Here is a 21079-nt window from a genome sequence, read left to right as displayed (position 1 = left end):
TTCCAGTCAGTCATGCCCATCCAGAACCAGGAGGATGCCCGTCAAAAAATCCAAACCATATCCCGAATATCAACCTCGTTACGCCAGTTCGCTGATGCCATCACGCCTGCTGCGTCGCCCATCATGCCCATACCCTACGCCTAGCTTTGTCCCATGCCTGTCTGTTTGCCTAGCGCGGCCCGCTTCGCCATTTTTTTTTGTTTGTTTTTATGCAATGTTGGTCATTGATCGTTCAGATAGTAGACATTTCCTACTCCTTGTACTCGGGGAAGCACTGCTCAAACGTGTGTTTCCCGGCGTGCTTGCCGCTGCTGGAGTGCTGCTCGAGCTGGGGCTTGCGGGAGGTCGAGAGGAAGGTCTGCTTGCAGATGTTGCAGATGATGTTCATGGCCTTCTCGTTCTGTTTATCGAGTATCACATCAGCAATCTACTTCTTGTTGCCCACACCAGACACGGAGTACCTACGCTCTTGAGCTGAGAAGCGGCCTTGGGGGCAGCATCCTTTGCGTTGCGGGCACGCTTCTGCGCGGCCTTGGCTCCCTATATTGACTTTCTGTCAGTACCTTATTCCGCTGTACCACGTAGGTTTGAAGGGCCGAGCGGGCAAGAAACGGGGATGAGGATCTGGGGGGGAACGTTTTGGGGCACATGTCGGGGGACGGAGGGGATGCAAGAGGATCTGCACGTACGTTACCTCCACCCATTTTGTCGGTTTGGGTTTTCTTTACGGGTAAAAAAGTTGGGTGAGGAGTAAGGGTTGGTCCGTTACGGAAGTACGGTGAAGGCTATGAAGTCTGTATGTTTTTTTCTTCCTTTGCGGTCAGCGGGTAAAAGAGGCGCGAAGGTTAGAGAGAGTCTTTGGAATTCCAGTCAGCAGCTACAAGTCCCGCCGCCAATTTTTTGACTGGAGCCTGAGGTGGGCTCGTGGTCGAAGTGGGCTGGATTGATGGGTGCACGGACCAGTCTGTCGTCTTGCAGCTGCCAACGGCCCAGTGACGGGCAACTAGATTGATGATTATCAGCAGGGGTTTAAGTGCTTGGTACAGAAATGAAGAAAGACCCTGAGTGAGAGAGGGGCCTTTTGTGATGTTGCATATCTTTCCATGAGAGTGTGCTTTTATACTCGGGTTGAATGATCTCCTTCATCTTCGTCTTCGGAACCTTTTGAAACAGTTTCGGGATCTCGTTGGCGTATTTTGAAGCCTCCTGTTGTCATCATTTTTTGGTGGTGTTTGATTACACCACTGACGCGCTTCTCATCGCGTCTCGTCAATCGACACCGGCACACCTTCCACATCTTCCAGAAACCCTCCCCTCGTCGGTTCCTGCATTGGTCTCGTTAATCTTGGGTTATCTCCCGCTTAGCCGCCGTTTCGCAAACCCGTATTAAGAAAAAACCAGCATCCCTCTCCCGGTGAAGCGCCATCATCATCCGACTCGGTGTCATTCTCACTCTCATCGCCATTGTGGGCCGAATCAGGAAAACGTTTCGTTCAACCTCATTGCTTGGGTCGTGTTCTTCAACTTTCTCACTCGGAAAAAAAAAATCTCGGTTGATCTGGCCTTAACTCGGGCGTATTGCTGGTCTTCGCATCGACGAATACCGTATCAACGTATCAACGGCACGAGCTCCCGGACAGCGACCCGTCGGATTGAGCCTGGTGGATCTCGCGGATCGCGACCGTTGTTCCTGCGATACAACCCTGGCCCGGCATCAAGACCGCAATCTGTACCAAGAGCCGCAATGGGAAGCTCGACCATCCCGTCTGCGGATAATATAACCGACAGCGAATTTCATGAGTACCTTAGCAGATACCCGGCCTGTCTTGAGGCTATTTCCAAAAGCAAAGGCAGTAAGTCTCTGACAAGACTATTCCGGTCAGAGTTGCACATGGACTAATACAGCCTTGTAGCCAAAGAAGGCCAAAAGTCTCTATCTGAGCTTGATGCCTATCGATATGGCGAAGCCCTTGAGCAGTTTGGCCAGGAAAAGCCCAAACAAATGACAATTGAAGATGTCAAATTGCTGGTCGAATGGAAGCTGTATGTGTTTCTCGTCTCCAGACTTGTCGTCATCCAATGTTTTGAACAATGCTACTGCAGTTGTGGGGATGGTGTTTCTTTGGTCTCATTTACTGTTACCGAGAGTTTGGTATCATCACAGTGGGACTGACTTGAGTGACAGTCGCCATGGGAAATTCAGACCCTCTCTCATGAAGCTCGTTTCATCAAACGATCCCAAGACTTTGAAAGAGACAATACGAAAGGCCGTAGCTCAGTACCACCAGGCCAAGAAGCAGTGGCCTCAGGCCCTAGATATTCTCACTCAGCTCAAGGGCATCGGGCCGGCCACCGCCTCGCTACTACTTGCTGTTCACGCTCCAGATAACATCATCTTTTTTGCCGATGAGGCCTTTTATTGGCTGGAATATGATGGGTCCAAGGGACCCATCAAGTACAACAAGAACGAGTACTCCCAGTTGACTCTGAAAGCCCAGGCCTTGGCGAAGAGGCTTGGTGTGAGAGCCGTCGATATAGAAAAGGTGGCTTTTGCCATTATGAGAGGCGACCATACCCAAGCCTCTGGAAAGGCGGCTGCCACGGCGGAAAAGGCAGAGGAGAACGACAAGGGAGCGGCAACGGACCAGGAAGACAAGCCGGCAACCAAAACAGAACCCGAAGAGAAAACCACCAAGTCTAAGCCACCGGCCAAAAGGAAGACTTCCGGTGACAATGCCGACACTAACGTCCCTATCCGCCGTTCCAAACGAGGGAAACAAGCTTAGAAACGAGATCACGGAACCAGAAAAGGACAACACGCGGCGCGAATCGGCATGTCGGGACAGATCAACAGTGCATTTGGGTTAAAGCCCTGATCCCTGCTCTTATCAGAGGCTCTTTTCAGCCCTGCAAAGGGAAGCTAGGGACTTGCGGGCATTGCAAGCGAGACGTTAGCAGAGCTTTGGGAAATCAACCAAGACAGTTGTTTGGATCTTTGCCTTTGGTTTTGGGTAGGGGTGCTTAAAATTCCCCTATTGGGGGGACCATCGTAGAATTTACGTGGGGTGTCTTGTCCGGCCAGACGGCCCGTCTCTGCGCTTTGCGGTCCCCTGGTAGGGAGACAGGGACATGGCTCAAACGACTTACACCTTTTTGGTTTCCACTTTCGGATCTTGATGCATCGACAACCGTCTTTCAGACCTGGAGCAATGCCCACACCGAGGCAAGCAATGGAAACCACGCCGTATTCGTCACCGTTGTCGACTGACAATGTGTATATCTCTGCTGCTTCTTGCAGCTGCTGAATACATACCGGGTCCTTCCCACTCTTTCCTGCATCCAATATGCGCTCCTGAATTGCAGCTGCACCTCCTCCCGTGTTGCTATGTTATTCGCGCGCATCCCCCGACATGGCCATTTCTATAGGGCCTCTTCCGATCTCCCCAGTCTCCTCGAGCCATTCACCCCCGTCGAGAAAGGATGAGATGCTTTCACGATCATACTCCGAGCCAATACCCCTCCCGCGGCGGTTTAGTGTCCTGAAGGAAAGATTAGTATCCGGAAAGGAATCGACACTTGTGCCCTCATGGCAGCGCCTGATACAGACCCTCTCGGACGAGGTTGATCGTGTATCATCTTTGGGGTCACAGGCTGTCCCCACCATCGACTTTTCCAACATCAAGAACCCCGGGGTGGCCGAGGTCTTCCGGGAAGGCCTTCGACAGAGAGGCGTTGCTATCATACGCAATGTGATACCACGGGATACTGCGGAGGACTTGTACCAAGGAGCTATGGGGTATCTTGACGAAAATGCAGAGAAAAGGCCAAGGACTCCTCAGGAATCTGACCTACAGGAACTGTATTGGAGTGCAGCTCAGATCAAGGCAAGGGGACACCCCAATGTCTTGGAAGCTCAACGTTTTGCCATGGGGTTATGGACTTCGAAAGATCCAAAGGCGCGGGTGACCACGAATTTCCCGATCACTTATGCCGACCGAATCAGGACAGGTCAAAAGACGGCAGACACGAGGTCCCCCGCGGCAGCTCATATTGATGGCGGCAGTGTGGAAAGATGGGAGACGGACGGGTATGGAAGGGCAGGCACCTACAATGAGATATTCCAGGGGCAATGGGAAGATTACAACCCATGGGAGGTTCGTCAATTACCGCGTTCCATCATTTCTTGCACCACCACTAACCTCACGTACAGAGCAGCACCCGTCTGACAGTAACCTCGGACCTCTACCACAAAGCCGGCGCATGCTCCATCTTCAGGATGTACCAAGGCTGGCTCGCCTTATCCCCGGGGCCCTCCTCCATGCGCGTCTGTCCTTTGCTCAAGCACGCAACAGCTTACTTCCTCCTCCGCCCTTTCTTCTCCCCCTCTTCTTCTTCCTCCTCCTCCCCGGAATCAGAAAACTGGGCATTCACACCCACAAACTCCATCCTCCACGGCGCCCTCCCCTCCTACGCCCAGGAAATAAACTCGTCCATCCACCCCCACCTCCAGCTCCGCCGCTCCCTAATCGACATCCCCGACCTCTCCCCAGGCGACTACCTAATCTGGCACCCCGACCTCATCCACTCCATCACCTCTTCCTCCCCCACCCCCTCAGCAAGCGTGATGTACCTCCCCTGCGTGCCCCTAACCCAAACAAACGCCCTCTACCTCTCCCGCCAGCGGAAATCTTTTCTCCTCGGCTGCCCCGGCCCAGATTTCTTTGACGGGTGCGGCTACGGGAGCGGTCACGGCAGGGGAGAAGCACACTACATTGGCCGTCCAGGCGTCCAAGAAATAAGCGACGCCGGCGGGGAGGAAGGGCTTCGGGCGATGGGCCTGCTGCCTTGGGACGAGGAGGAGGCGGATACGGATTTTGAGAGGGAGGTGCTCGCCATGGCGAACGGGATCTTGTTCCCCGACTTGTATGACATGTATTGAGTACTACTACTTGCATGTCACCACCACCATGTGGGGAAAGGGGCGGTGTGTATGTATATATTGTAACAAAAGCTCTTGTATTAAAAAATCAACTACTTTATAGAGAAAGGAAAAAAGTGGGACAGGAGGGAAACTATTTTGGGCGTTAAAAGGCTTTTTGGACGGATTGTTAGCATTTCTTGGGCTTGCATAGTTATAGACAGCCCTGGTTGGGCCTTTTTTCCTTAGTGTTTGTTGTATATAGATATAGAGAAAAGACACTGGGTTTTCTGCACATCCACAAGTTTCCCTTCCAAATATTACCGATGTGAAAGCTCTTGAGAAAGCCACAGCCACAGGCATGCATATGGATCGCCGTGTCCCAGGATAGGGTTATGTGCTTCGTGTTGAAATACCTGACCAGTACTATTTGCATTGCACAAGACTTTTCCAGTCTTGACCAAACACAGTGCAACCAAGTATCTCTCCGGCAATGTGTGTTTGGTAATCAAGTAAATGTCCCATTCAGAGTAAAACAACCATGAAAGTTCGCCATTAATGAATACACGTAGGTAAGAAAAAGCCCCTAGCCCAACTCCCTCAAAACCATACACACTTTTCAGTCACATCATCCATTCCTTCTCCTCTTACACAATCTCCTCATCTCTAAGGAGACCAAATATTTTCCGACCCTGCCCTCCGCAACCGCACCTCCGCTTCACTCTCATCCTCCTTAAACAAACCCGACGATCCCGATGCCTTCCCAACACCAGAAGCGGCACCAGAGTCAAGGTTCTCCACCCCCTCCCAAAGGTTCAGATCCTATTTGTCCTTCTTGGAAAGCTTGCCATTCTCCTGCGTGGCACCATATCTCTCGGCCAACTCGTCATACTCCCTGTGCAAACCCTCGGACTGCTTCTTCAGGGTAGCAATGTCTTGATCACGAAGCTTGATCTCCCTCTTCAACCGCGCAATCTCACCAGCATCACCAGCCTGTGCGAGCTTCTCGGCTTGCTTGGTGTTCTTCTCGGAGCCCTCGTACAGCTTGACCTTCTCCTCCAGGCGGAGCGTCTCGAGGATCATGATGTAGGTGCGGTTGAGGATGAGGGACAAGAAGAGGGTGAAGCCGCAGAGGTACATGTTGCGCTGCGAGTAAAACTTGCGGGCCTGGACTTCGAGACGCTCGTGTCCCATTATGGCAGTTCTGCTCCTGACTTGATTAGTGTCTGGGGGGGCACAGAAAAATAGGATAAGTGGGGTATAATAGACGTACGCGCTCTGTCCATTGTTACCCTCAGTTGCGGCGGCAAGTTCGACCTGGACGCGGTAGACACGATTCACGCTGTCGATGAACAGGATGAGGATGAAGACAAAGGTGATCTTGAGCCAGTATTGTACTTTTGCGACAATCGGATTCTCGGAAATGAAGCTGGGAAATCAGAGGTTAGCTATACTTCGGCCGATAAGAGGTGAGCTGGATAGAAACATACGTAAAGAGCCTCCTGCGCATCGTAAATGGCAGTGGGACGACCAAGAGCATGAACAAGGCCATCTCTGCTACTAGTAGCATAAAGACCTTTGGCGATGTTAGCCCAGATCCCAGATCAAAAGCGCTGCTGTAGTAGCCAGCTAGAGGGGCATACCAAGGTGTAGTAGAGCGTCATTTTGGCGGCGCTGATGTAGTCTTGGTGGTTATCTCAGTCACTGTAGGAAAAAAGTATAACGTTGAGTATTCCTGTCGTTGATTGTAGTGGATAGATCCGGACAGCTTTGTTGTTTTTAAGAACGGAAGCTCCAGCTGGTGGACTGACAGGTGTGACGTGGGCCTTTCCAAGCTGGAAGCTTCCCTAACCAGGGCTGGAATCGACAACGTCATTGTGTGGCTGAAGCTCAGGCTGAGGTGGCCTGTGCTCCATGCGAGGCGGGGTGATTTCACATGCCGCAAAGAGAAAATGCACCCAACCCTACCCTTTAAACTGATATCTTCCTACCCAGAGAGCAACTTTCAGAAACTCTTTCAAGATGCATCTGTATAATTTCTTTTCAAGGGAGTTTGATGACCGAGGCTCAATATTATCGCGCCGTTTCCTCCGGTTCTAGCCGCTATACCCATCTCCGCGGGGTCTGTGGCTTAGTTTCGTATTTTCTCGAACTTTAAATTTCATCTTCCTCAGCAACTTGAAACGAGCACCCATTCGTTTGTCATGTTACAAACACGGAATCAACACTGTGGCTTTCCCCTTGCCACGCTTTTCAGTTCCCTTTCTGTATCGATACTATTTGCATTTCCCTTCTCTGAGCTTCACGCCCAACAAACTCGGCAGAAGGCTGGATTCACTTCCAAGGCCATCGATTTCTCATCGCAACTCGGAGCTGAACGAAATCCCTAGACTATGACAGCCACCAGCAGTACAGCAGTATTCCTAACATTCTCATTGGCAGGCTCTGAGACATGGGGATAAAGACCATTCTCAGCCCAGCTGGAGCCATGGTTTCCCCACACTCCACCACTGCGGCCTTCACGCATAGCATAATGTCGTCTTAATGCTTCGCCGTCCCTCCCGCTCGGCGACCGACACGGCGTACTCGACAGGATCCCATGAGACCAGTAGGAAGCGGCGAAGTTTCTCGCAGTTACCGACGGCTTGCAGAGTTGAGACATTTGCATTGCATACAAACCCCAATCGGATTAACCTTGTCACTGACTGAGCTAACAGCCTTGAGCGAGCTCGCTTTCTCAGTTCATGACAAGGGCTGAGTCCGACTGTAATGTCCTCTCCGATTGTCACTGTGCCTCTTCATCAAGTCAAAGACTCAAACTGTTCTCCATGAGCAAGACGATAGGATGAAGCCCATGTTTCCAAAAGAGAAACGCCGAGTGGCCATATCCAGCCTACGAGCACTGCACCTTTGCTCTCTTATTGTCTGATTCCTCGTATTAAGCTCCAGACCGCTCCCGTGCTGCACCGCTTTCTTTGATCGTTGCTCTCACAATTATCAAGTCTAGGATACGAAGTCTACAGCCATCTTTTCGGCTTCGGCATCTCACCTTGCTTTAAGAGACCCATTCGCCGGTTCCACTCTCTCAGCTTTCCCAGGTTCCCTTACGTATTGCGATCAGCCTTCTTTTTTAAATTTGTTGTGAGCTCACGACGACTGGATTTTTGTCTCTTCGCCCGTTAATTGTACCAGCAAATCGGCCCAACCAGTCAAGATGCGACTCCCTTCTCTCCTCGCCGTCTGGGCCATCGTGGCAAGCAGCATGGCCGTAGCAAGACCAATTGTCTGCCCAGATGTACGTCTCCCCAGTTCATACACCCCCCAATCTCATGCCTAACTCTTTTGTTTAGCTAAAACGTGACCTTATCCTCAAAGGCGAGCTCGCTCCAGAGGCTTGCTGCTCCTATGGTCGATGCCTGGGGGACGTGGTGATAGCCATGGCTTGATGACATCAGAACCATTGGAGCCAGGGGGGCGGATACGAAGCTCACAAGTTCACGACAGCATCGGAAACACCAACAACATAGCGACTTTTGTTCTTTCACCTTTTACGACAGATACCCCGCAGCTGACTGAGCACGACGGACCCGACATTTCGGAACTCTCTGCACGCCGTGAGACGATCTACATGATATTTTGCTGCACAAACTTGGCTTTTTTTTTGGGGGGGGGAGAAGATGCATAAAGTCATGCATATGGTGATAATAGATGCGAAGGGCATCCATAATTGGCGGAGACTTGAAAGGAAATCTAGGCGGGCATGGTTCCATATTTCTGTGGACGGATTTGATTTCGTTGGACAATATCCTCAACGTGGAAAATACGGTGTAGGAGATGGAGTGTATACGGGTCATCTATTGTATTCTGGAAGATTTTATACATCACGGCAAAAGTCAAACGGTCTCGGCAGACCGGAAGACCACGTTGTATCCGGCAATCCAGACCGAGCCGGATAAGAAGAATGCCAACTGCCATGTTCGGGTTTTCATTATTATTGTTTCAAACCACATGTCGAGGTAGCATTGGTAAATACGATCAAACAAAAGCCACATTTCCAATCTACGTTCGATGGTAGGCGGAAGAACACAGGCCGAGGCGGAAAAATGGTCTGGGCAATTGAGGAGCAAGCCAGCCAGCCCCCCCGAACCACGGAGCGGGGCACGGGGGGGGTAAACAAGAACCGTTGCTTTTGGCCTTCGGCCGCTCCCGAGAGGGTCGATGGTTGTTGAACGGCCGGTGATTGGCGCGGATGGCGAGGGGAGACGTACCGTGAACTGCAGTAGACCGACACACACCACGGCATCCCGTTGGCAACAAGAACGTCGTCGGTGTTGAAGCGGCCGAAGTCATAACCCCGAGAATCTTTTGGACCCCACTTCCCGGGAACATGGCTACCTTGCTTTACTTTCCCTCCTGATCACTTTGCATCATCAAACCTACATCTCGAAGGATTGGTTCGGTAACGAAAGAGGACCTGGGTGTGGGTGAGAATTACCCGCCATTGATGCGTCTAGAACAATTCTTTTCTTTTGTTTCTTTCCCGTGCCAATGTAAGGTTGTGCAGTGGTGGGGGGGAGGAGACGCGGCGGCGTAATGGAAATGTGCATTGGGCGTGCTAGCTTCTAGTGCTTGTGATCGTCCAAGGGGGGCATCATCATCAGATCAGATATCAAAACTGCTGCATCTACCATGGACCGTGGGGGGTGGAAGAGGAGGTGGAGGAGGTGCCACATGAACACACAGGCGGCTGGGTTTGTGACATAGATGGTTCCCTTTTCAAACCCACCTTGCGAGCTTTTGTAGTAAAGTATCTATGGAGGGTTGTAGCGAGATCGGCAGGTCCCATTACACCCTTTGCCTGCCTACAACTCTTATCCGGTATTCGGATTCTTCCGTTTGGTGAACTATATAAGTTGACGGTTGGGAAAAGTTAAACTTACTCGCGTCCCCCTTGTGTTGTGTTTCTCCCGTGCCGTCCCATCTTTGTTCTTCTGAGCACCAGCTCTTATAGCTTAGAGAGCTGTTGCTATCAACCCCGCGATCATCGCCATTGACAAACTCACTTGGCTCAAGTAAGCAGACAGGAAACAGACAAGATGTCGACGACGACGACAACAACCAAAGTAAAGGCCTCCAAGGCCAACATTGGTGTCTTCACCAACCCTGGCCATGACCTCTGGATCGACTCCGCCGAACCAAGCTTGGAAAGCGTCCAGCAAGGCAGCCCAGAGCTCAAAGAAGGGGAGGTGACAGTTGCCATCAGAAGCACAGGTATCTGCGGGTTAGTTCGCCCTCTCTTCTCACCCCCTTTCCGGACCAAGTTCATACTGACATGTCACCGTCTCCAGCTCCGACGTCCACTTCTGGAAGCACGGCTGTATTGGCCCCATGATCGTAACCTGCGACCACGTCCTCGGTCACGAATCCGCCGGTGAGATCATCGCCGTCCACCCCTCCGTCAAGACCCTCCAAGTCGGAGACCGCGTAGCCATCGAGCCCCAGGTCATCTGTAACGAGTGCGAGCCCTGCCTCACCGGCAGATACAATGGGTGCGAGAAGGTCGACTTCCTGTCTACACCCCCAGTGGCAGGCTTGTTAAGACGGTATGTCAACCACAAGGCTGTCTGGTGCCACAAGATTGGGGATATGAGCTATGAGGACGGGGCGATGCTCGAGCCGCTGAGCGTAGCTTTGGCTGGCATGCAGAGGGCGGGTGTGAGGCTGGGAGATCCGGTGTTGATTTGCGGGGCGGGGCCGATTGGGTTGATTACGCTGCTTTGTTGCCAGGCGGCAGGGGCGTGTCCGTTGGTCATCACGGATATTGATGAGGGGAGGTTGAAGTTTGCAAAGGAGATCGCGCCGGGGGTGGTGACGGTTAAGGTTGAGCCTGGGTTGAGCGTGGAACAGCAGGCGGAGAGGATTGTCAAGGAGGGGTTCAATGGTATCGAGCCGGCGATTGCATTGGAGTGTACCGGCGTTGAGAGCTCGATTGGGGCGGCCATCTGGGCCATGAAGTTTGGAGGCAAGGTGTTTGTAATTGGGGTGGGGAGGAACGAGATTCAGATTCCGTTTATGAGGGCGAGCGTGAGGGAGGTTGATTTGCAGTTTCAGTATCGGTATAGCAACACCTGGCCGAGGGCGATTAGGTTGGTGCAGAGCAAGGTGCTGGATATGTCGAGGTTGGTTACGCATAGGTTTCCTCTGGAGGAGGCGCTGAAGGCGTTTAATACGGCGAGTGATCCGAAGACGGGGGCGATCAAGGTGCAGATTCAGAGCTTGGATTAGGTTGGAAGTGAAGAGCGTATGTTGGATAGTATAAGAATTTTATAAGAACTCATGAAGAATTATGAAACAATAACAAGGCTGAAAATGAGAATGGATGCATGTGAAAGTGTATGTGTAAGTGGTTGCTTCAACTGACAGCTCGAGACAGGCACAAAATGACGGTAGCTAAGAAGATATGGTCCGAGCTTCAGTACCAATTCTGGCAGCTGATTGGCTGACATGTTTGCCGAGAAGTTGGAAGTGGCCAGTGCCCGAAGTTCGAAATGTTCCGGAGCTTCCCATTTTTCTCCATCCGCGGGCCCCATTTTATTCCCAGTTGCGCGATATCGTCTTTCGTTCGTTGGAAGCCACCACAACAAACCACCAAAACCCACCCAGCGTCAACGGCCGGCACCACGCACAACCACTCCGAACCCGGATTTTTCACGACCTTCATCCGGCCGCCGTCCAACCCCTCTCTCCCCCCAATTGGCCCTCCCTCGATTCCCAGAGCCGTCGTTCACTCGCACCGCTCGGCCGAACCCCCCGATACCCGAATCGACCTTCTTTTTCACATTCTTTCGCCACACAAAATGTCTTTCGCCCTCCTCTCACGGCGGTCCGCCCTCACCATGGGCCGCCAGATGGTCCGTTTCGAGTCCTCCGCTACACAAAAGGCCGCCGAAACTGCCAAGCAGACTGCCACCAAGGCTCAAGCTCAAGCCGCTGAGCTCTCGGCCAAGGCCCAGGAGGGTCTCTCTCGCGTCACTGCCGCTGCCGGTCCTGCTATCACCAACGCTGCGAAGAACGTCTCGGGTGCGCTGGGCAAGGTTGGCGGGCCCACTGGGCGTCTTGTTGCTTTTGTTGAGAGTATGTCTCCGGGCTGAAGGAATTCGGGCGCATGCTTGGGCGTCAAGGACATATATCATGAGATAACTAACATATTACACCCAGGCAAAACCCCTGCCCTCGTTTACTACACCAAGGTTGGCATCGAGGTGGCCAAGATCGTCTTCCGGGGCCAGAGCATGTCTCCTCCGTACGTTTTCTCCTCATATCAACCCCGCCATATACACAACCCTGGTCCGCTAACATGTGATATTCGATATAGCTCCGTCTCTACCTTCCAGACATACTTCCAGAACCTCTGGAAGCAACTCCAGACCCCCGGCCCCTTCTTCTCCCAGCTCGCCAAGTCCCTCAATCCCCAGCAAGTGCGCAACCTCTCCAGGACACAAGTCGCTGCCGGCGGCGTCCTCGTCGCCGAGCTCCTCGGTTTCTTCACCGTGGGCGAGATGATTGGCAGACTCAAGATTGTCGGGTACCACGGTGGCCAGAAGGCTGATGCTCACCACTAAAGGGTCTTTTTTATTTTTTCTTAGCGCAGGGAGGTGTATAGAGGAGGCGAGGGGAGAGAGAGAGCGAGTTTTGTCACGATTACGAGCAGCCAGGTCAAGAGAGGGAGAGAGAGAGAGAGAGAGAGAGATGGGAACGGGATACCAAAGGAACGGAGAAGGGAAACAAAAAATCCATCGGGCATAGAGATGAGAGAGAGACAGCATGGCGCAAACTTGGGGTATTAGATTTTTATGCCGAATATGTTCGGTTGAAAACTACTACTGTTGCAACCTTTTCCACATTTTCGTCCCTCCCATCATCGGAAGTATGAGTTTCGGGGCAGATGGAACAGGACAAGGGCCATGTACACTACTACCTACGAACTTCCTTTTCTGTTCTCATTTCTCTTCAGCTCTTTTCTGGACAACATAGAGGGCGGCAAGGTAGCGAGCGGAGTGGTAAAAAAGGGGGTTGGATGGGTCAGGAGGGTTAGAACTCTGGGCAATGGTGCCACGGCTCTTGCCTCCTGTGTATTTGTGTCAACACCTAATTTTCATTTGTCTTGTATTTGAACTCTTTGTGTTTGTTGACAGGAGCCGCTTCCGTCGTTGCAGGGCTGAGTCAGTTGGCTGTGCAATCTAGGAACCATCATCCGAATATCAAATAACCTTTTCTGAATATTCCTACCATGACTCGGAGATACAGATTGCCTGAGCAACCGCATGGGGGACATGCCCATTCAGGGGCTGCTCAGGGGCAACCCTCTCTTGGCACAAGCCAACAAGAAAGATGTTTAAATTTCCTACCCTATGAGACGCGCCATGATTAACGCATGTATCTTTCTTCCTTTTTCACAAAAGACAAACTACACAAATGAGCCTACTCCTCCTCTTCCCCTAGTAAACGCCCCCCGTCATCCTCGTCCCAGCAACCTGATCATCCACCCTCCTTCTCTTGTACCTCGCCAGATTCCTCGCCTCCTCTTCCTGCTTCTTCGCCTCCAAAATCTCGTCCACCTTCCTCTTTCGGTTCTCCACCTTTTCACCAACCAGCACCTCGGTGGCCCAGCTCCTGGGCACCCTGTTCGGCGGCACGTCAGGCAGCTTGCCGTACCTGGCCTCCAGCTGGGACTCGGTCAGCTTCTCCGCGCCGTTGAGATATGGCCGGAGCGGCTCCCTGAAGAAGAAGTCCTTGAGCTTTTCCCTAAAGGTGCCTCCTCTGGGAACGGCTCCGTTGAGGCCGATAGCTGTTGTTGTACATTATTAGCTTCACTGCTCATATTTTGTTTGCGACAAAGAAAAGGGGAGCTTTACACTCATAAACCAAAGCAGTCATGTGCTCCTCAACCCTCTTCCTCTGCCAAGCCGTATCCCCCACCGGGAAAACCGCCGGCCCAGCCCTATACTTGACCGGGTCCTCCACATACGGCCTCAGCTTCTCCCTGCTGAAGAACGCGTGGATCGGATCAGCAGCCTGGTGATCAAACACCTGCTTCGGATCGACCCCGTCAGCGTGCCACTCGTCATTCTTGATCTTCTCCTGCGTCTTCTCGCTCTGGAGAACGAGCGGCCACCGGTTGAGACTGAAAAACTGCCTCCTAAAGTTCTCCTGCCTGGCAACCAACGACCCAAACTTCCACGACACCCCCCGGGTGAGGATGACCTCTGGCAAGCCAGTCGACAGATTAATCACCGTTTTGGCCCTGGCAGGCGCAAGGAGGGTGTTGTTCGCGCTGACCTCCTGGATGATCTTGTTGCGGAGGTGCTGGATGGCGGAGGCGTTGTCCTTGAGGTAGCCCCGGTGAGGGATGATGGGGTGGCTGGCAGGGTTGGTGTGCCCGCCCTCGCCAAACTCCGTGTCCTGAACGAGGGCTTTGATGTCCCTCCAGGTGTGTCCGTACGGGGCCGGGGGGTTGGGGCGGGCTCTGAGCTCCTCCTCCACCGTTTCGTCGTAGACGGCGTTGAACTTTTTGATTGCGTCGTGCAGCCAGGCGTATTGGACCGGTTGCTCGTTCCTCACGCTCATGTGGGACTTTTTTCGAGCCGCGGACTTCTTTTGGAGGTGGAAGATGGTGAAACCCAACCGGTAGGCGAGGCTGCGGTAAAAGTTGTCGACTGCGTAGAGGACGCGAGGAGGACTTTTGGTCTTGCCCGAGTAGGGTTCGAGGCACACGTCTGCCCACGGACGGATGCTTCTGGGGAAGAGGGTGTCTCTTTTCTTCTCAGCCGCGTCGTAGACTATCCGGTGCTCGGGATAGAAATCGTAGGCGGGGCGCCGGACTGTGCCGTAGCAGGCTGGGTCGAGCTCAAAGTCAATGTGGCCCGTCTGGGCGAGGCGGTCGAGATGTTGGCAGGCTTCGTACGGCGAGAACTCGTGCTTGTTGACGGCCGCCTTTCCGTTGGCGCCGGCGTTGATGACTTTGAGCAAGTCCTCTACCGTCACAACGCTGGCAGAAGAATAGAGAATCCCTTCCGGGTTGGGATCCTCCAAAAGCCGGAGAATCCTCTTGGCAAAGATGCGGAAGAGACGGTATGTCTCCCTGGGCTCGTCCGGGAAGATCTTGCCCGGCCAGGACTTCTTGTTGACGCAGCCGCTTCCCAGGACCTTGAGCCACCAGATATCCTCTTCGTCGATAAAGCGAATGCCTGCTCGCTGGCGTGTCCCGTCGATGACTGTATGTCTGTAGTCTGACTCGCCAAAGGTAATCTCGCCAATCTTACCCAGCTCCTCGGGCTCAGGGAAGGCATCTGAGCTGGGGTCCCCCGCTGTCAGGAACTGGATCATGTTTGCCAGCAGCGGTCGCGGGGCCCTGTTCCAGCACATGGCGACATAACCACGGATCGCAAGACACCTTTTCAGGAGATCTTCTTCAGCCTGTTCCTGGGGACTCAGTCCTCTCCAGACAAATGGGCCGCCAGTCTTGACATTCTTGGGCAATGAGACCCAAGACCTGTCGCGCAGATGGCGCTCTGTGGCCGTCTGATAAGCCACTGCCTTCATTCCTTTGGTGGCCTCAGTGTACGCCTGGAATCTGTCGGTGAAGCGGAATGGCTCCCAATGGCTCCAAACCAACGGCTTCTCGTCAAAGAGTGTTGGGGGGTTCCATTGCTTCCCGTTAGCTCTCTCCATGACCTTCCGGATGGTGGCGACTGGAATGGGCAACACGAGCCTCCTCGCTCTCTGCCCATTGCTGTCGGAATCATAGTAGACAAAGTCGTTTTCATTAGTTCGAAGATTTCGAAGCATCAACTGCAAACCAGCTCGCCTGACACCCCTCACTGAGGCCCAGTCTTTTGGATCGCTGAGGTCCATCAGGTTCAGCGTTTCTTTCCCGGTTTTGGGGTCCTCTCCGGTTGAGATATATGTGTGTCGTACTCCGGCTTCGTCCGTCCTGTGGGTCGTCCAGCCGATGGGATCACCCGTCTCCCATGTCGCACTGTTTCCTTGGGCCTTGGTGTATTGCACATAAATGTCGGACTCTATCACCGCTAGGTTGTTTTCGAGCTCGTCAGCGGTCACGGAGGTGGGGATTTCCATGTCATTCAGCTTTTCAAGGTCTTCCGAGTACGGGAGCCAGAGCTTTCCTTCATCCTCCAGAAACTGGGCATAATGCTCTGGATGCTCAAGGAGGGCCCCCTGAATGGGCCTTTTCTCTGGCGCTGGCGTGATGTTGTAGGGTAGCAGCTGAGAGTGGTCCGGGACGCCGCGCTTGGAGGGCAATGGAAAGTCACGGGGGTTGGTGAGGTGGTTCAGGCGTGAGGATCTGGTGGCAGCGAAGCTGACTGGCCTCTCGGTAAATGCAACCGGAGTGGCTATGCGTCGTTGCTTGTCGCGCTTCAGATGGGCGTCGATCAACTCAATTGCTTTCTTATAGACAGCCTTTGTGAACTCGCTTGCGTTATGCAGCTGGTTCCGTGCATCCTTCCCGGAACCCAACCACTGAAGATAGTCGATAGTGTCGCTCATTCGCTCCGAAAAGCCAGCGTCATGGCTCTCCCCGTTTTCCAGGTAGGCAACCATCGCCTGGAGATGTGTTGCCAGTGGCTGCTGTTGCTTACCATACTGATCGTAAGACTTGATTGTGGAATTAGCACCAGTCGTGTCCATTGTGATAGGTTTGCTCGCAGGAGCTTCTCCTGAAGGACCTGAAGACATTGCAGAAGGTGGCACCAGATTGATAGGAGTTGTTTCTGCGTTCGAATCACTTGAACCCACGGACTGTTTGGGCTCGAGGCGTCTCGAGCCTCGATTTGCCTGACTCCCGTGCGTCGAAGGAGTCATATAGCTGGTCGTGGCGGAAGTCCCAGGCCTGGAAGACCCGATGCGATATTCCTCCGGAATTGGGTCAAATTCTTTGCCTGTTGGCCCGAAGCCCTCTTCCGGAAACCAGTCGTCGTAGATGTCGTACTTTTCGATTTGTCTGAGAACGCTGCTACCGAAGTTATACTTGGTGAGTTCGGGATTGCGCAGTATCCTGCCACAGTAGGCGAAGAAATCGTTCCACTCATTCACCCACTTCTCGTACTCCTCGCTGCCCTCTGGCGCTCCCGGCGGTGAGGGATCGGGCCAATTCGCGGTGATGTATTCCCTGAAGTACTTGGCAAATTTCGGATGACAGTTATCTTGCTTCACATACTCGTCAAGCACTTGCAGCAGGGAGTAATCGGTATCCCTCCGCCCAGATATGCTATCACCAGACATTGCACCGTCGTCGCCGTCTTGTCCTGTGATGCCAGTGTCGATGCAACGTGCCGGTAATGACTAGCTCGCTCTCCCTTGTCGATCGATGACAGAGCAAGAGGCAGAAAAAGAAAGGTTGGGAAATACAAGAAGGCCCTGGGAGCATATTTGTGTCTTGGTGACAGCGACTGGAATGGCCAGGGGCCAAGTCAACAATGAAACCACTCCAGCAAAGAGCTCGCTGGAAAACCTCCCGTTTTCAGACGCTTCTGGGCGGCGGGACAAAGAAACCCAATGCACTTGTCGAGACTACAAGAGGGATTCGGAAACAAATGTGGGCTGCTCCAAATGCCCCCATTCGGCCAACCGCATTGGTTGCCTTTGTGATGGCAGACAACAAAGAACAGGGGCTGCAACGGATTGGCGAGGTCGACGAGAGGATGAACTACATCACCAACCAAGAGCTCGGCAATCTAGCTTGAGCTGAGGCAAGTAGACAGTTTAATAATCTCGAACCTCTTTTCCCACAAAGTAGGTATCATCAAAACACCAAAGAACAAGATGTCAACAGACGCCCGACAGCCACGACAGTCGGGGCGGAGGCGGCCATCGGCCCTGCGATCACCCGCTGTCAATCAGGATCAGCAGCTCCCGAGAAGACGTTCGTCTGCCATTCGACGAAATATTGAGACGTTTAATCGCAACCGCGCCCACAATGTCAGAAGGGGCTCAGAGCAAGTCCCTCCCACCCCGAGGCGGATGACGACAAGAAGCATGGCAAGAGAGGACACGGAGGACGACGTAGAGCATACTGGGTCGACAATGGCCAACATAGAGATGGACGAGTCCCTAGAGACATGGCAACCATCTCTTGTCATAGGGTCTGCTCTCTGGTTAGAGCACGAAGACCCTACCAAGATCGAAATTGCCGACAGGAAGGTGCTGCAAACCCGTCTGCTTGCAGAGCAATATCAAAACTATCAAAATGTTAGCGCCCTTACCCAGATGTATGAGAAAGCGGTCCAGGAGCGGGCCCAACTAGACGAGAATGACGAAGAAAACACAACACCAATGCACGTATTCAACCTCTCTTATCGTCAGACATATGGTGAAGCTAACATGGCCCAAGATCAAAAATCCCATCTCTTCAAGCCAACGCCATTGCCAACAGGGTTAGCGCTCTCCAGACCGTACTGGCAAGGTCAACATTTGGGCCGGAACGAGCCAACATTGAAGCAGCGATAGCCGGCTACGAGTCCGGCGACATCCCCTATTCCGACAAGTACACGGTAATCTGGGCAGGGCGTATTGCTGACCGCTTCGGTGACTACGAGTCCTTCTCCAACGAAAATCGTGCTGCCCTGCTAGACCGTTATGCTGCAGAGTACGGCCCAGGATGGATCTGGTATGAGCCTTCGCTCTCCAAAGAAACCGACCTGTACAGCGGGCAACCAACGTCACAAGCGAAAGCCGCCATCTGCCTCACCAACAAAGAGAGCTGGCGTACAAGCCGAAATCACAGGAACATCGGCCACTATCGAATCCGGATGGCTTTTAGACGTCGCCAGGAACACGTTTCTCGCCCCTGGTCCAGCTCCGGGCCCAGGTCAGCCAAACACAAGCCCAGAACAGCCCGAAGCTACCTCCGAAGCACCAAAACTGATTTCGACGAAGACCGCTCCAGCGAAGGCGATTACGACGACCCAAACGACTACAAGCCCCGCATGGAGAGCTTCCCTACCGCCAACTCCGTCATCTTCGACACCCTCTTCGACACCGGCGCCACCAACCCCTGCCTCTACTCCGATGACATCCCCCTCCTCGGCATCGACAAACACTACTACTCGGCTCAATCCGCAATCCACATCGCCACAGCAACCGGCACCGAAGTCATCTCCGAGTACGAGCTCGACGTCGCCCTCATCGACTCCGACTTTGCCTTCAACACCTCCATCCGCGTCCCCGAGCACATGTCCTACCCCCTCCAGCCCCCCCGCCCCATGCGCGTCAGCATCTTCCCCAACACCTCCAACGACTTTTCCAAATCCGCCAACGCCGACCCCGGCCGCCTCTCGGGCCTCTTCCCCCTCATAGAAAACTACCTCTCCTCCGCTCCGGGAAACTACAAAGTCTGGCTCGGCTCCTCCCGCCTCGAAGTCCTCGGCACCGCCCGCCTCCCCCCCGAAATGTCCTTCCTCACCACAACCCCAAACACCCGCTCCAAACCCGCCACCTTCCCCGACCCGGCCGCCCTGAAAAAATATCAACACCAACTCCTCCACCACCCCCCCACCCGCGCAATCTTTGAACACAGCTACACAATCCCCACCTCCAAGCTCCCCCTCACCCTCCGCGAAGACGAGTCCTCCACAAAAGGCACAACAATCCTCTCCGGCCCTCTCCCTTCCACAGGCCCCCTCTCAATAAAATACGACCTCGACTCCCCCACCGCCCAGCGAGAACTCTCCAAACTCACCTCCTCCTTCTCCTCCTCCTCCTCCTCCACCTCCTCCTCCTCCTCATCATCATCATCATCAAATATCTTCATCCTAAAAATACCCCCCCATCTCTCCCCAAGGCCAACCGACCCCCCTCCCCCGCAAACACCCGTCCTCACCCGAAAAAGAGCCACACCAGCCTACCACCACCCGATCTGGTCCAACAGGGTCACCACCTTCTCCGACCCCCCTCCCGAACGGAAGCGCAAAAAGGGGAGTGTCCTGGAGCGAATGGACAAGATGGGCCAGACGTGGAGGCAGCAGATGATGCAGGATCAACAAGCGCACTCGTCATCTCAGCAGCCCCCTCCTCCGACGCCATCGCCCAGAACGGTGGTGACAAGTCCCAGGTTGGGAAAGATGTACAATAAAAAGGGGGAGGTGATCGGGTATGTCGAGATGGGGGGCGGAGGTAGTGGCGGGAATGGGGAAGACACCGAGATGGTTGGGTCGTGAAAGAGATTGTTTGGTTTTGTGTTGCAGCAAAAAAGGCGTTTGTTTGAAGATGGGATTGAATGTCGGTAACAGATTTATGCTTGTGCTCAATCTATTGCAAGTAATGTTGTTCGTGGAATGACAAGTGACTATAAAGGGAAAGGAGCAACAACTGTTAAAGGGAAGGGGCAAATAGTTGTGATTAGGAAAGGGCAAACAGAAACGAAAAGGGAAGGAGCAAGCAGGAATGCCAAGGGAAGGAGCAACTCGCCCGAGTCCACACTGAATTGTTTCCTTCACATCATAGCTGGCATACTCAGACTGACAAACAAGACACAAGTCACTGCACAAGAACAGATTGGCCAGAGAATTTTACTTTTTTTTTTTCGACTCATTACATAACTCTACTCGCGGTGTCCTTGCCCGGGGGATGAGCATGGCAAGGCCATTTCGATGGCATTTTTAACGTTGCCAATCTTGACCTCATGTTCCACCACCCCATCCCTTGAATCGCCAGAAGAATCCTCATCATCGAATTACGACGACTCGTTCGTCCCGCCTGGCAGACCATCCGGAGCTGCCGTCCGCAAGCCGAGTATGCATGATGCCTTGGGTAGGGTTGCGCTGATGTGCCAGTGATGAGGGCCATCGCGACTTGGGGGGGCGTTGTTGTTGTGCAATTGTAGTGCTGCGGCTGTGTAGTTGTCCCATCCGTTCCTCCCAGTGATCATCTCCCCATCCCATTGTTTCCCATCGCAAAGGTATCAATCCACTCTCCAACTCAACTTGCAGGTTGTTTGCCAATCTTTGGTGTGCTTCCCATGTGTCTTCAAAAAACTCCTTTTTTCCCTCCGCATCGGCCCATTCCTGAAAGTCCGGTTCGTACTATATGTATGATCCCCTGAACTCTTCCCGATGCGCCCTGGTGCCTGCTCTGCGATGCCCA

At 53.3% G+C, this 21079-nt stretch overlaps 9 protein-coding genes across 9 annotated transcripts; 6 read left to right on the top strand and 3 right to left on the bottom strand.

Annotated features, from left to right (window-relative positions):
• Positions 1–278: 278 nt before the first annotated feature.
• Positions 279–704, bottom strand: PODANS_1_2530 (uncharacterized protein; the record flags this gene model as incomplete). The annotated part of the gene is made up of 3 exons (XM_001912414.1): positions 279–400; positions 466–540; positions 686–704. 3 exons carry the CDS (start codon positions 702–704, stop codon positions 279–281), a joined length of 216 nt encoding a protein of 71 aa, XP_001912449.1.
• Positions 705–1744: 1040 nt separating this feature from the next.
• On the top strand, positions 1745–2786 carry PODANS_1_2520 (uncharacterized protein; the record flags this gene model as incomplete). The annotated part of the gene is made up of 2 exons (XM_001912413.1): positions 1745–1853; positions 2065–2786. 2 exons carry the CDS (start codon positions 1745–1747, stop codon positions 2784–2786), a joined length of 831 nt encoding a protein of 276 aa, XP_001912448.1.
• A 624-nt stretch (positions 2787–3410) lies between these two features.
• On the top strand, positions 3411–4939 carry PODANS_1_2510 (uncharacterized protein; the record flags this gene model as incomplete). Its single annotated transcript, XM_001912412.1, has 2 exons — positions 3411–4154; positions 4211–4939. The coding sequence occupies 2 exons, from the start codon at positions 3411–3413 to the stop codon at positions 4937–4939; spliced, it is 1473 nt and encodes a 490-aa protein (XP_001912447.1).
• Positions 4940–5740: 801 nt separating this feature from the next.
• PODANS_1_2500 (uncharacterized protein) lies at positions 5741–6582 on the bottom strand (the record flags this gene model as incomplete). Its single annotated transcript, XM_001912411.1, has 4 exons — positions 5741–6128; positions 6192–6347; positions 6409–6494; positions 6562–6582. The coding sequence occupies 4 exons, from the start codon at positions 6580–6582 to the stop codon at positions 5741–5743; spliced, it is 651 nt and encodes a 216-aa protein (XP_001912446.1).
• A 1598-nt stretch (positions 6583–8180) lies between these two features.
• Positions 8181–8364, top strand: PODANS_1_2495 (uncharacterized protein; the record flags this gene model as incomplete). Its single annotated transcript, XM_001912410.1, has 2 exons — positions 8181–8213; positions 8269–8364. The coding sequence occupies 2 exons, from the start codon at positions 8181–8183 to the stop codon at positions 8362–8364; spliced, it is 129 nt and encodes a 42-aa protein (XP_001912445.1).
• Positions 8365–10014: 1650 nt separating this feature from the next.
• PODANS_1_2490 (uncharacterized protein) lies at positions 10015–11203 on the top strand (the record flags this gene model as incomplete). Its single annotated transcript, XM_001912409.1, has 2 exons — positions 10015–10199; positions 10267–11203. The coding sequence occupies 2 exons, from the start codon at positions 10015–10017 to the stop codon at positions 11201–11203; spliced, it is 1122 nt and encodes a 373-aa protein (XP_001912444.1).
• Positions 11204–11466: 263 nt separating this feature from the next.
• PODANS_1_2480 (uncharacterized protein) lies at positions 11467–12540 on the top strand (the record flags this gene model as incomplete). The annotated part of the gene is made up of 3 exons (XM_001912408.1): positions 11467–12052; positions 12137–12221; positions 12294–12540. 3 exons carry the CDS (start codon positions 11467–11469, stop codon positions 12538–12540), a joined length of 918 nt encoding a protein of 305 aa, XP_001912443.1.
• Positions 12541–13416: 876 nt separating this feature from the next.
• Positions 13417–17221, bottom strand: PODANS_1_2470 (uncharacterized protein; the record flags this gene model as incomplete). The annotated part of the gene is made up of 2 exons (XM_001912407.1): positions 13417–13766; positions 13834–17221. 2 exons carry the CDS (start codon positions 17219–17221, stop codon positions 13417–13419), a joined length of 3738 nt encoding a protein of 1245 aa, XP_001912442.1.
• A 540-nt stretch (positions 17222–17761) lies between these two features.
• On the top strand, positions 17762–20154 carry PODANS_1_2460 (uncharacterized protein; the record flags this gene model as incomplete). Its single annotated transcript, XM_001912406.1, has 2 exons — positions 17762–18296; positions 18353–20154. 2 exons carry the CDS (start codon positions 17762–17764, stop codon positions 20152–20154), a joined length of 2337 nt encoding a protein of 778 aa, XP_001912441.1.
• Positions 20155–21079: the final 925 nt, after the last annotated feature.

This window comes from Podospora anserina, chromosome 1 (genome assembly GCF_000226545.1).
Source record: "Podospora anserina S mat+ genomic DNA chromosome 1, supercontig 1".
In the NCBI taxonomy this organism is placed as follows: Eukaryota; Fungi; Ascomycota; class Sordariomycetes; order Sordariales; family Podosporaceae; genus Podospora; species Podospora anserina.
Note: the sequence above shows the minus strand (reverse complement) of the source record. Positions and strands in the feature narration are given on the sequence as shown.